The following is a 12,371-nucleotide window of genomic DNA, read 5'->3' as shown; positions in this document are numbered from 1 at the left end:
TCAGGTTTCGGTCAACCGCCGTTCTTGGACTCTAGCGGCGATCTGCTGTGCTTTCGCAGGACGATCAGGCGCACTCCGGACTTAGCCAATGCGATCCTTATAGCAAGGCAGCTAGTTCTAGACACTTCCCTTCCCTCGTCATCTCTCCTTCTCTAACTCGCCAGCTCTTATCCTTGTTAACTTGTAGCTTTTCATTTCTCTGCATCTTTCAGTGAATTCCCCGACGCTCATAGCTCTTAGTGGGGTTCCACTGCGCCGATCCTCCTTCCAGGTTTTGAATTTCCCGTCCAAGATGTTTCCCCGTAGACTTTTCTCGTTCTTCATCTTCCCCTTCACTGTCGTTTGGTTACATTATCTGTACCGATCGATAAGGATTACGCTGGCCTATCGTGGCGTTGCCATCCGATGATATTGATATGCTCTAGTGTGACCCTCCATATGTCGATATTACCAGTATTTTCTGCCCATTGATCGACACTATAATCCAGTGCTGCTTAATCGAAGCGCCCCCATCCCTTGGCACATGGTGCCCTCGCAGAATGATATGATAAGAGCAATTTCCTATTGATTTGTTGTTTATTTATTGTCTTTTTCCCTTCATAGCTTGGGCCAGGATTGCATGTTTGAGCTTTCCTGCGCTTGGTGCCGGGATCAATGACCCTGCTAGGTTCATCACTCTCTTGCGGCGTTCTGCATACAGCTCTCGTGCTCACCTCTTTCCTCGAGCAAACAGACGCAGAATCCGATTGCTTCGTTGTCTGGGTCATTGCGAATCCTTGTGTCCTGCGTTGTTTATAGGCTCTGGTAAATGCCCGAAAATATAGTTCGCTCCGATTGTTGTTGCATGCTCGTGTTTGCCTTGCTTTTTGAAACGTGTTGTTGTGTTTGTTGTTTTAGCTCGCTGACGTTCCTTTTGTGTTCCCTTGTGGCGGACTTTATAAATGACTGGTGAAACAAAGTCTATCACCGTTAAGGTCCGTCATATAACGGTACTAGCTTTGCCGCGAAACCCTCAGCTGCCTTCGATGAATAGTGCTCCTTCGCCCAGACAGTGTCACCTATTTTTAGATTCAACAGCCTCCTTTGTCTATTGTAATGCCTGGCTTGGTCCTGAGCAGCTTTCTCCATGTTTCGGAGCACAATTTCGAAGATTTCTTACATCTTGTACACCTTGTCTTCAGGCGTTTCCGTCTGCTTTCCTGTGCCGATTGTTTTCCTGTCCTTCAGGGCGCTGGGCAGCCGAGGTTTTCGAGCCAGCGTGAGGAAACACGGGGAGTACCCTGTTGATTCCGACGTACTCGAACTCACCGCTAGCATACTCCCCGGCCACTTCTCGTCCCAATTCCTCTGGCTCTGTCCTGCAAACTGAGGTATCATGGCTTTAACGGTCCGGTTTGCTGTTTCTATCGGATATTCCTGCGGTGTATATGGCGCTGTGAATTGTTGCTTGATGCCCATTTCGCTAAGGAATATCTTGAATGCTCGGTTGGCAAACTAAACTGCATTGTCCGTTGTTACCAACTTTCTGGCTCCGAACCTAGCAATGATTCTGTCTCTGAATGCCTTTTGAAGTGTTTCTACCGTTACTTTCTGTAGTGGCACCAATTCTGTCCACATTGAAAATCTATTTATCAGCACTAGCAGCATCTGGTTACCATGCTTTGTATAAGGCACGTTTTGAATTTTGGTACGTGTGCTCGTCTGCTTTCCTGTGCCGATTGTTTTCCTGTCCTTCAGGGCGCTGGGCAGCCGAGGTTTTCGAGCCAGCGTGAGGAAACACGGGGAGTACCCTGTTGAGTCCGACGTACTCGAACTCACCGCTAGCATACTCCCCGGCCACTTCTCGTCCCAATTCCTCTGGCTCTGTCCTGCAAACTGAGGTATCATGGCTTTAACCGTCCGGTTTGCTGTTTCTATCGGATATTCCTGCGGTGTATATGGCGCTGTGAATTGTTGCTTGATGCCCATTTCGCTAAGGAATATCTTGAATGCTCGGTTGGCAAACTAAACTGCATTGTCCGTTGTTACCAACTTTCTGGCTCCGAACCTAGCAATGATTCTGTCTCTGAATGCCTTTTGAAGTGTTTCTACCGTTACTTTCTGTAGTGGCACCAATTCTGTCCACATTGAAAATCTATTTATCAGCACTAGCAGCATCTGGTTACCATGCTTTGTATAAGGCACGTCTCGAATTTTGGTACGTGTGCTCGGGCGTCCCTATGTACTCCTAGCTAGTTTTCCGACTTTTCACATGTCCAGCGGCGTGTGAGTCATGATTCCTCTTAAGGACGGTTTCCCTCAGCTCCCGTGACACAGAGCTTCCATGCTGCTATATCTTGGCTTTCTGCTCTTTGCGGGATATGCCTATATAAAGCACTTCCCTCCATGAGGTTGTGTACTGATTTTCTCACACATCTCCTGACCCAGCTGGTCAGCTGGTCTTGGCTCGCCTTATGGTTTCTGCAATCCTTGACTGTGAGATCTGCCTCAAACCCTGAATCTCTAAATGAGTTTTTGAACTTACACTTCGATAGGAAGGTGAAATGAAAATAGCTTGCAGTGAATTTGAGAATTACAGCCCGAAGCCAAATGATTTAGAAATTGACATTGTCATACGAATATGATATGTGATATTTTCACTGAATCCTTGCAAAAACCTATTTTTTCAGAAGTTTGCAACGTAGTGAAAGATTTCCGACCCTATAAAGTATATATATATTCTTGATCAGCATCACTAGGACAGTCGTTCTAGCCATGATCGTCTGTCCGTCTACCCGTCCGTTTCTAAGCAAACTAGTTTCTCAGTTTTAAAACTATCTGCATGAAACTTTCCCAAAAAATATGTATTTCTATTGCAGGTAGTACATTAGTCGAAATGAGCTGGATCGGACGAATCGCACAAATAAATTTTGAAAAAATATCATAGCTTTGCTGCCTTTTTTTTAGTTCTTCGACATAATAAATATTAAATATTTCAGAATTACGGATTAAATTTCATCAAAATCGGACTACTATGTCATAAACCTCCCATAGAAACAATCAAAATATTAAAAAAAAAATTTTTTAAGTGTAACTTTTCTATTTTTAAATTTTTTTTAAAAATTCTTGTTGACTTGTTAATAATTTGACAGTTCAGAATTACGCTTTCCATTCTATTAAAATCTGAAAACGATATCGATAGCTTTTATAAGAACTATCGAATACTTGAGCCGTAAAACATCATAGCATTAATGCTTTCAAACATAAACGCAAGTAAATAATAATTTTAATGTTTTCAAGAATATTTAATTTTTAAAAAAGCTGCTGGGTATACTCTTTGAACTTCGGCTTGCCGAAATTTGCTTGCATTCTTGTTTTGAATATTAAAAGTGTCATTAGTGTGAATGTGTGTCGTGTTTTGTATTTTAGTTGCAATCTAATAAATCTGCCTTCTATAGACGGTTCTATTCAACTGTGTGTTACGTAGGCATATTAGTAACCTAGCGTGAAAGTAGTTGGGCCGCTTGGTAGCTTCTTTCCTCTCCATCATAACAAGAATAAATGTTAAAAGTGCCTGATAAAAGTCAATGAACGGTAAGATCCGTCGGTCATCAGTTCGAATTGCCCAACAAGCTTAGCTGTCGCTTGATCGTAGTATATAATACGCATACTTAATTGAGATCGGGCTGTGTTTTGGCCGCATACCCTCCCCGTCACAGTTGTTTCCATAAAGTCATTATGATATTCTGCAATTGTGCGTTTGTAATACGGATTGTCAAAATAAAATGATTATTTAGGTATAACATTTGGAGTAAATACTTTTTACCTAATCTAAAATTATATATAAATTAAAAAATAAAAAGGTTAATTACAGGAATATTTTTGATTAAATACAAATATATATCGTAGACTTAGGATGTTAAATTACATTTATATGCATGCAATGATAGATGCGTCTGTTTTTAAATCACTAATTAGCAATCACAATTAAAATAAAAAACAAAATTATAAATGTCAGGATGTTGAAAAAATTACATTTTAATTTTGGTTATTGTGTCGATATATTTCGGATGCTCTTCGGCAACCGTCTTCAGGACAAATATAAAATTATAACAACAATTTTAATATTCTTAACAAACAAAAACAATTTACATTTAACATACATTTAATTTACACGTCTGCGTCCGGTGACTTGGAGCTGTTAACTAATTTTTCTTTTTCTTGTTCTAGTAAATGTCTATATATTTGTAGTAGTTCATCCGTATGTCTGTAGGTGTTTTATGATATTTAGCTTTTCTCATCGTTTGGCATAATGTTGTTCTTGTGTTAAGATACTCGCCTCTTCGAAGTTCGAAGAGTGATTGTTCTTGGCACAGTGGGACATGAATGCTGTGTTTTGCGCGCTCGTATGGTGTTTAGCTTTGAATTCCGATTTATGCTGTGCTAGTCTGGTCTTTAGTTTCGATTTTGTTGTTCCTATTTATATCTTGTTGCATATTTCGTTGTTGTTGCCGTTGCACGGTATTTTATATATCACGTCTTTTTTGTCAATTTTGATTTTGATTATTTCTTTGATTTTGTTCATTTAATTTTAATGTGTGGTCCGGTTTATGTGCGATACTTATGTTTTCTTTGTTGTAGCAATCCGATTTCGCTACACGTTCGGATAATGCCGTGACGTATGTAACTGACATATATTTTTTGTCTTTACTATTTGTACCCCTATTTTGTTTAGTGGTTTTGTGTTCCTATAATAATGTTTTTAATATGTGATTTTGGAAATCGTTGTCTGTCAACATTGATTTTATCTCCTGAGTCGTTTTCTTCGTGGTATTCCGTATCTGAAATTTTGAGCATTCTCTGTATACAGCTTCTAGCTGTATTTATTATCACTTGTTTTGGGTGCTTGGAGTTGAAATTGATGATTCGTCCGGACGCAATTGGTTTAATGTACCATTTTAATTTGAATCGGTTTCTAGTCTAATTATTATTGAGTCCGAATAAGCTAATTGATCGTTTTCTTCCAGTTCCATTGTAATTTTATTTTATTGGCGAAAGAGTTGAGTCATGCTCATTGTAGTTTTAATGTCATCCTCTTGAATGATTGCGAACAGGTCATCTACGTATTTTGTCAGTAATCTTGGAGGTCGTCTTAGTTTTTCTAACGTGTTGTCCAGGAGAATTTTCATTACAATATCTGCAATGACCGGTGAGGCTGGCGATCCCATAGGCATTCCTTTTAATTGTAAGTAAAAATTGTTTTCAAATTTGATATATCTGTTTTCTTGAATACAAAATTTTATTATGTCCATAAATATTGTTTGCGGTATTTTAGTGTGTTCTTGTATTATTGTCCATTTGATTTAATTATACCCAGGGCTAGATCTGTCGGTATACTCGGAAATAATGAAATTACTTTAAATGAAATTAATCTTTCATCGCATTTTGGTGGCATTTTGGTTGTTTTCCCCATAAACATTTGGTGACCCCGACGTGATATTCGTTTAATCGGAGTCTGCATGTCAAGAACAGACGGAAAAAGTAATGAATTGAAGAAAATAGTATTGTCCTGATATAATTAAAAGTTAGAGATGCTTTTAGACCAAACTTCGTATACGGGCTGCTTTAGAATCGGCCTATGCATAGGTCGCAATAGTCAATAGTTTCATCCGTAAATGTTTCTAATATTGAATTTGAATTCAATTTTTTGAATTTACCCTTTATATTTATAATTAATATGAATTGATTAATAATAATAATAATAATAAAAATAATAATAATAATAATTGTTTAGAGCAGACCGCCAGCACCTAGTCAATGCGAATCTTTCCTTAAGATTTAGGAAACCTCGATTGCCAAATCTAGAGATAGCTCGTTTTCAAGGATCGTACTCAGAATGGCCGGATTTAATTGCAACTTTTACCACGGTCATTGGAAATGATGACGAGCTAAGTGATATTGAAAAATTATTTAGGCGTGGCTTTGGAAACCATACGATCGCTCGAGCCCTCAAATGAAAATTATAAAAAGGCTTTAAATTTACTTATTAATCGATTTGATAATAAAGTTTTACACTTTTAGGCACACCTTCAGGCAATATTTGGTTTAAAAGGTGTCGAGAAGGGATCAGCTAAGGGTCTTCGGGAGCTCAGCGATTGGATGAATTCGCATCTTCGAGCAATCCGTACCCTGGCCACTACACAAAAAATTCTGGAGGGATTTCTCATTCATATCGTGACACACAAGCTGGATCAAAGGACCCGTGAAAAATGGGAAGATGATTTGTCAATCTCTGAGCTATCTACCTGGGATGCTATGGAGTCGTTTTTGGAGAAGAGGTGCCGGATGATGGAAAACTTGGACCAAGCTGTGGTAATTCAAACACCACACCATCAGGTGGGAAAAAGCATGCATAGATATAACCCAAGTGTACTGATTACGTCTGCTACGGACTCAAACCATCCAATTTGCCTATTTAGCGATGCTAGAGATCATTATTTGCCAAAATGCTCCCGATTTTTAAGCTTGAGTCCCAATCTTCGCAATTACGCAAAGGTCATAGCTTGCAGCAATGTAAGTCAACTCATTGTAAACATTGTCGCATGAAGCACCATTTATTACTGCACATTATCCCAGAGTCATCCATACCATCGACCTCAGTTTCATCTCCACCATCCGACCCATCTATAAGCTCTCAGCCATTACCATCGACTTCATCATCACTAGTGAGAGCATGAATCTCCATTGTCAGAACCTAATCACCATTTAACGCACTCTCCACCACAAACCTTAAATACAATGCCAATGAATTACGTGCTGCTTCCAACTGCTATAATCTACGTAAAAAATAGAGTTGGTGCATTTATGCCTTGCCGAGCAATATTAGGTTCAGCTTGTCAGTTAAACTTTATTTCTACGCGCCTAGCTAGCCAACTTAATTTGAAACTTAGACAATTGCACACATTAATTTCTGGGATAGGGGAATCTTCCATGAACTCGATATTCTGGCGCAATCACGGGATGCAAGCTATTGTGCGTCATTCGCAGCTGTTGTAACCCATAGTATCATTGATTACCAGCCAAATTTCAATATAAATACTACAGGATGAAGGATGCCATAAAACATTTCGCTAGCTGACCCTCATTTCAACCAGTCAAAACGAATTGATCTTTTAATTGGCGCTGGTCTGTCCTTTGAAATAATCGCTAAAGGGAAAATTAATTTGGATAGCACCTTGCCCACGCTTCAAAACACCAAGCTTGGTTGGATAGTTTCTGGAGGGATGTCAAGTATGCTAAATCGCAAATCTGTCTTGGCTGCCATTGTCAAGGATCCTCCTGATCATTCAGATGATGACACACTTGCTGCCGTAGTAAAGCGGTTTTGGGAGATTGAAGACATTAGTTCAGAAAAACCATCGATGCTGGCCGAGGACTTACGATGCGAGCAGCATTTCAAAGAAAATTGCATTAGGCTGGAGAATGGTCAATATTCGGTTCGCCTTTTATCCACTTTAGGATTCGAATCTTTAGGTGACTTCTACTGTCTGGCCCGTCGTCGTTTTAAAAGTTTGGAATCAAAACTAAATAAAAACTCCAATCTGAAAGCGCAGTACTCGGCATTTTTACAGGAATACCTCAACTTAGGCCACATGTCTCTCGCATTAAGGGATCCAGCGGTGCCACAATTTTTCATGCCTCACCATTCTGTTCAGAAGCTTGAAAAACTACCAATAAACTTCGTGTCGTCTTTGATGGTTCTGCAAAAACTACATCTGGGTTAGCTCTAAACGACTTGCTTCTAGCAGGACCAACAATTCAGCCAAAAATCTTTAATATTTTGCTTCGGCTTAGATTTTTTAAAGTAGCTCTTTGTGAAGACGTCTGCAAGATGTACCGCTGCGTTCGTGTTTCGTACCCTGATGACTTTTTGCAATGTATCATTTGGCGAGAGAACTCCACAGATAAATTTAGTGTTTATAAACTAAACACGGTAACTTATGGAACCAAGTCGGCTGCCTTCTTGGCTATAAAAGCCATGCATCAGCTCTCTTATGATGAAGAGGAATCATTTCCAGTTGGAGCTAAAATCGTTCGCAGAGATTTCTATGTGGACGATATAATCTCTGGTGGCGATTCAGTTGAAGAGGTGAGAGAAATTCGTCATCAGGTAAAGGAGCTACTGTCGCGCGGCCACTTTCCGATCCGAAAATGGTGTTCGAATGAAGCAAGCGCTCTCTGATCGCGATAAAGAGCAATTGATCAAATTCCACGACGGATCAGCTATCGCCAAAGCTTTGGGGTTGGTCTGGGATCCATCTTCGGATAATCTTATCTTTAACTTTGCACAAATTTTATCAAGTCAACGAGCAACAAAACGGATTGTATTGTTAACAATTGCGAAATTTTATTATCCGCTTGGTTTAATAGTACCCATTCTTACAAAATCGAAAAGTTTTTTGCAAAAGCTATGGAGCACTAACAAGGATTGGGACGACACACTGCCAGAGCCCCTTCTTTCGTTATGGGGGGAGTTGACCTCTCAGTTGTCGATCGTCCAGAACCTAAAATTTCCACGATTCGTAATGCAATCGCAGGCTTCCGTCGAGATGCACGGATTCTGTGATGCTAGCACAGCAGCTTACGGCGCGTGCTTATATTTGCGGTCGGAGGCCAATGGCAACGCTGAAGTACATCTTCTCTGCGCCAAGTCTAGAGTAGCTCCCTTAAAAGCTTTAACAATACCAAGATTAGAACTTTCAGCAGCGTGTTTATTGGCTGAGCTTATCGTAAACGTTAAAGAAACCACAGGTTTTGATTGCACCTTTCACTGTTGGTCGGGCTCGTCTATTGTGTTGGCTTGGATTCGGCAACCTCCGAGGGAGTTCAACGTATTTATGTCTAATAGAATCGCGAAAATCCAGGAAAAGATGAAAGGTATGGCTTGGCATCATGTTCCAACAGACTTGAATCCGGCGGATGTGGTATCGCGCGGATGTAAAGAATTGCTGGAGCACTCCCTTTGGGCAAATGGACCTTCATTTCCTCTGAAAGGAGCGTCGAACTGGACCTCCCTATTAGATGCAGTAAAGAACCTTACGGAACGGCGTTCCGCGGCGCTAATTGGAACCGTTGGCACTGACATATCTATCAACTGCAAGTTTCTCAACACATTCGACAAGTTGCAGCATGTTTTCGCGTACATTTATCGATTCATTTCAAATTGCAGAGCCAAATCATTACCTTCAACCATCCATCTTACCGTTGACGAGATCAATTTCGGAACCGTTCTGCTTCTAAGGAGCATTCAACAGGTTCACATAGCGGTGGAGTATGAGGTTCTTAGCCAAGGCAAGGCATTTCGGTGGTCTGTGGGAGGCGGCTGTAAAATCGGCAAAATTTCACTTCTACCGAGTTGTCGGTGCAGCCATCTTAGCCCTTGATGAATTAAGAACTCTTGCATATGAAATTTCTGCCATTCTTAACTCCCGTCCGCTTTGTCCACTTTCAGAAAACGCTGGAAATTTTGAGGTGGTAACGCCAGCGCATTTCCTCAAAGGTTCCAGCTACACAAGGTTTCCTGAGCCTGACGTTACTCATCTTCGCGAAGGCCGGTAAAGCACTTGGCAAAGAATAACACAAATGCAGCAGCACTTCTGGAAAAGATGGAGCAGAGAGTATTTGTCCCTGTTGCAAGATTTGGTTGGAACCGTGCCTCTTCCAACGGGGGGAGTATGCTTAGAGCAGACCGCCAGCACCTAGTCAAATGCTCATAGGTGTGCGCTGCACACGCAGGGCTGTTTTTCTTATCTCGCTACATTTGTCGCGTTATCTATTCAGCTGAGCTACAGCGAAAACATGTCAAGCCTTCGGCATGTCCGTAATACAAAATCGTTGCAACTCCGAGCACAGCTAATAAAATCAAGAAATATTTTCAGTTGAACCTATCGTGCGTTTAATTTATATTTCTAAACTAAAGGGTGGCATTTTGGTTGTTTTCCCCATAAGCAATAATAATAATAATAATAATAATAATAATAATAATATAATAATAATAATAATAATAATAATAATAATAATAATAATAATAATAATAATAATAATAATAATAATAATAATAATAATAATAATAATAATAATAATAATAATAATAATAATAATAATAATAATAATAATAATAATAATAATAATAATAATAATAATAATAATAATAATAATAATAATAATAATAATTAGGCGCATTAAACAGAAAGAACCTGAAAAGCATTTTGTTAGTGTGCATTTGAAGATCTATAAGTCTCAGATTTCTTACATGCAATAGTTTAAAATAAAGCGAATTGAATAGAAGTTTTACACTTACCTCGCTTTCCAATGATGATATCCATACCTGCCAGATAAAACCTTTTTTTGAAACCAACTGTTGTCAATAAGGCTCTCATTGTGAATAGCATTAAAATGTGCAATATCAGCACCATTTTCCGGTATCTCTTGAATATGACAATTGATGTAAAATTCATTATGTCCATGATATACAAAGCGTTCTCTAACAACTTCCATAGATAAAGAGAGTTCCCATGGTATTTCTGTTGGCTCAGCATGATACCAAATAAATATAAATCCATTCATTTCTTGCGAAATCCAATTGGCTATTTGTGATCCTTTAGGAACTAAAATATATTAAGATAATTTTATTTTGTAAATAAAACTTGTATCTCTTAAGGTCGAAGCCCAAAGTAAACAGCCAACAATTACTATGCTCTGTATATCCTAGTAAGTAAAGATGCCGTTTTAAGTTGACCATTTAAAAAAAAAATAATTAAATATATAAAATGTTTCTAGTCAAAATTGTTTTAAGTCCGAGGCAGACGCGATAAAGAGTAGTATTAACAAGATAAATACCAAATTTTAATCGAAATCGGTTCAGTAGAACTAGAAATATCATGTCAATCACCTAAAAAAATAATTTCGAGAAAAACTAGCTTAAAGGTCACAAAATTGGATGTGTCTCCGAAAATAATTACAATTTTAAAAAAGAATTTGACAATATTTTTGAAAGGTTAGCTTTCAAAAAATGAAAAAAAAAATCGATTTTTCAAATTTGTAAGAAAATCACTAATTAAAGTAAAAACTTAGATATAATATTTGTATTTTGGTAATGGGATGTAATGCGTATGCGAGACAGACGATATCTACTCGATATATGGCATTTCACTTCTCTATCGTGCGCAACTATACCATCTAACAATCAGCTGTTTTTTTGTTGTCGGTTAGAATTTTGCTCCTTTCCATCTGCAGACTCTCTAGTTTCCTTATTTGTCTCATCATGGTTGTTGTTTTTAGTTTTTTGGCAATGTTCTCCTCACTCTCCATAAATGATGTGAAGTCGTTCGGGTCTAGTTGTTTTTGTAACGTCATTCTCTTCTCCTCTTTTTTTTGATTAGTCTTTTTGTATATGGTGTTTATGTTTAATCAGCTAGCTTAATATTTTTCTATGGTGTACTACCATTTTTGTATTTTTCCAGTGATTTGTTTATGTCAAAATGTATGTCTAATCGTCTGTAAATAATTTGTTACTCCTAGTGCTGTCTTTTATGAATTTGGGTATTATTTTTGTCTTCCTACATTAAAAAAAAAAATTTAACGTTTGTTTTTAACTAAGTAAACTTAGTAGATGTTAGTTGAAAATTGTTAATCGTTGGTCTTGCATTATAGTAGCTACGTTTAAGTTCAGCTTACACCATGTTTGAGTGTAATGCTATTGGCTTGCCTTCTGTTGTTTAATGTAGTTAGTTTTGGCGACCTTTTCAAATTATATTAATTGTTTCAGTCTTCGACTATCTCTCGTCGCGAGCGGACGTCTCTTATCTCCAAACAGCGGTTCCCGTACTGTCACTGTTCTTATTGGACCCACGTGGTTCTTATCTTTCACACTTTTTCATCGCGTATTTTGTAATAGTCTTCAAACCACCGTTTATAATAAACAATTAACGTATATAATACCAATGCTAGTAAAATTTCAAGCCGATGCTAAAAAGTTTCTAAACACTACCGAGCTAACCGGTATATGCAAAGTACAGAGTAAGCTCCACGAGGCCCTCAATTTTGTGAAACGGAATGTTTATGCCCCGTACCTCTCTGACAATCCCGAGAAGGAAATCGTCGAAGAACTTAAATCACAAAAAGTTACGGAAGTTCACAAATTTATGAAATCATTCGATGGTGTGTCTAAGCCCAGCGGAGTCATCCAAATAACATTAGAACTCAATAACCTCCCATCTAAAATCGAAATTTACTGTTCAGTAGCCACAACATCACATCATCATAGCGACGCAAACCAAAACAAAAACAAGAAAGAAAGCAAACTTCGGCAAGCCAAAGTTCATATACCCTTG

At 38.5% G+C, this 12,371-nt stretch overlaps 1 protein-coding gene across 1 annotated transcript in view; it reads right to left on the bottom strand.

Moving 5' to 3' along the window:
• The window catches only part of LOC128264005 (cholesterol 7-desaturase nvd), a 371,169-nt gene that overhangs the window by 109,984 nt on the left and 248,814 nt on the right, over nt 1–12,371 (bottom strand). Inside the window, exon 4 of the mRNA XM_052999285.1 lies at nt 10,340–10,646. Coding sequence (XP_052855245.1) covers nt 10,340–10,646 — 307 coding nt within the window. The remainder of the gene's footprint in view (nt 1–10,339; nt 10,647–12,371) is intronic.

The sequence above is a fragment of the Drosophila gunungcola genome, unplaced genomic scaffold, assembly GCF_025200985.1.
Source record: "Drosophila gunungcola strain Sukarami unplaced genomic scaffold, Dgunungcola_SK_2 000044F, whole genome shotgun sequence".
NCBI classification, from domain to species: domain Eukaryota; kingdom Metazoa; phylum Arthropoda; class Insecta; order Diptera; family Drosophilidae; genus Drosophila; species Drosophila gunungcola.
The sequence above is the reverse complement of the archived record's forward strand: the minus strand, read 5'-3'. Positions and strand labels throughout refer to the sequence as shown.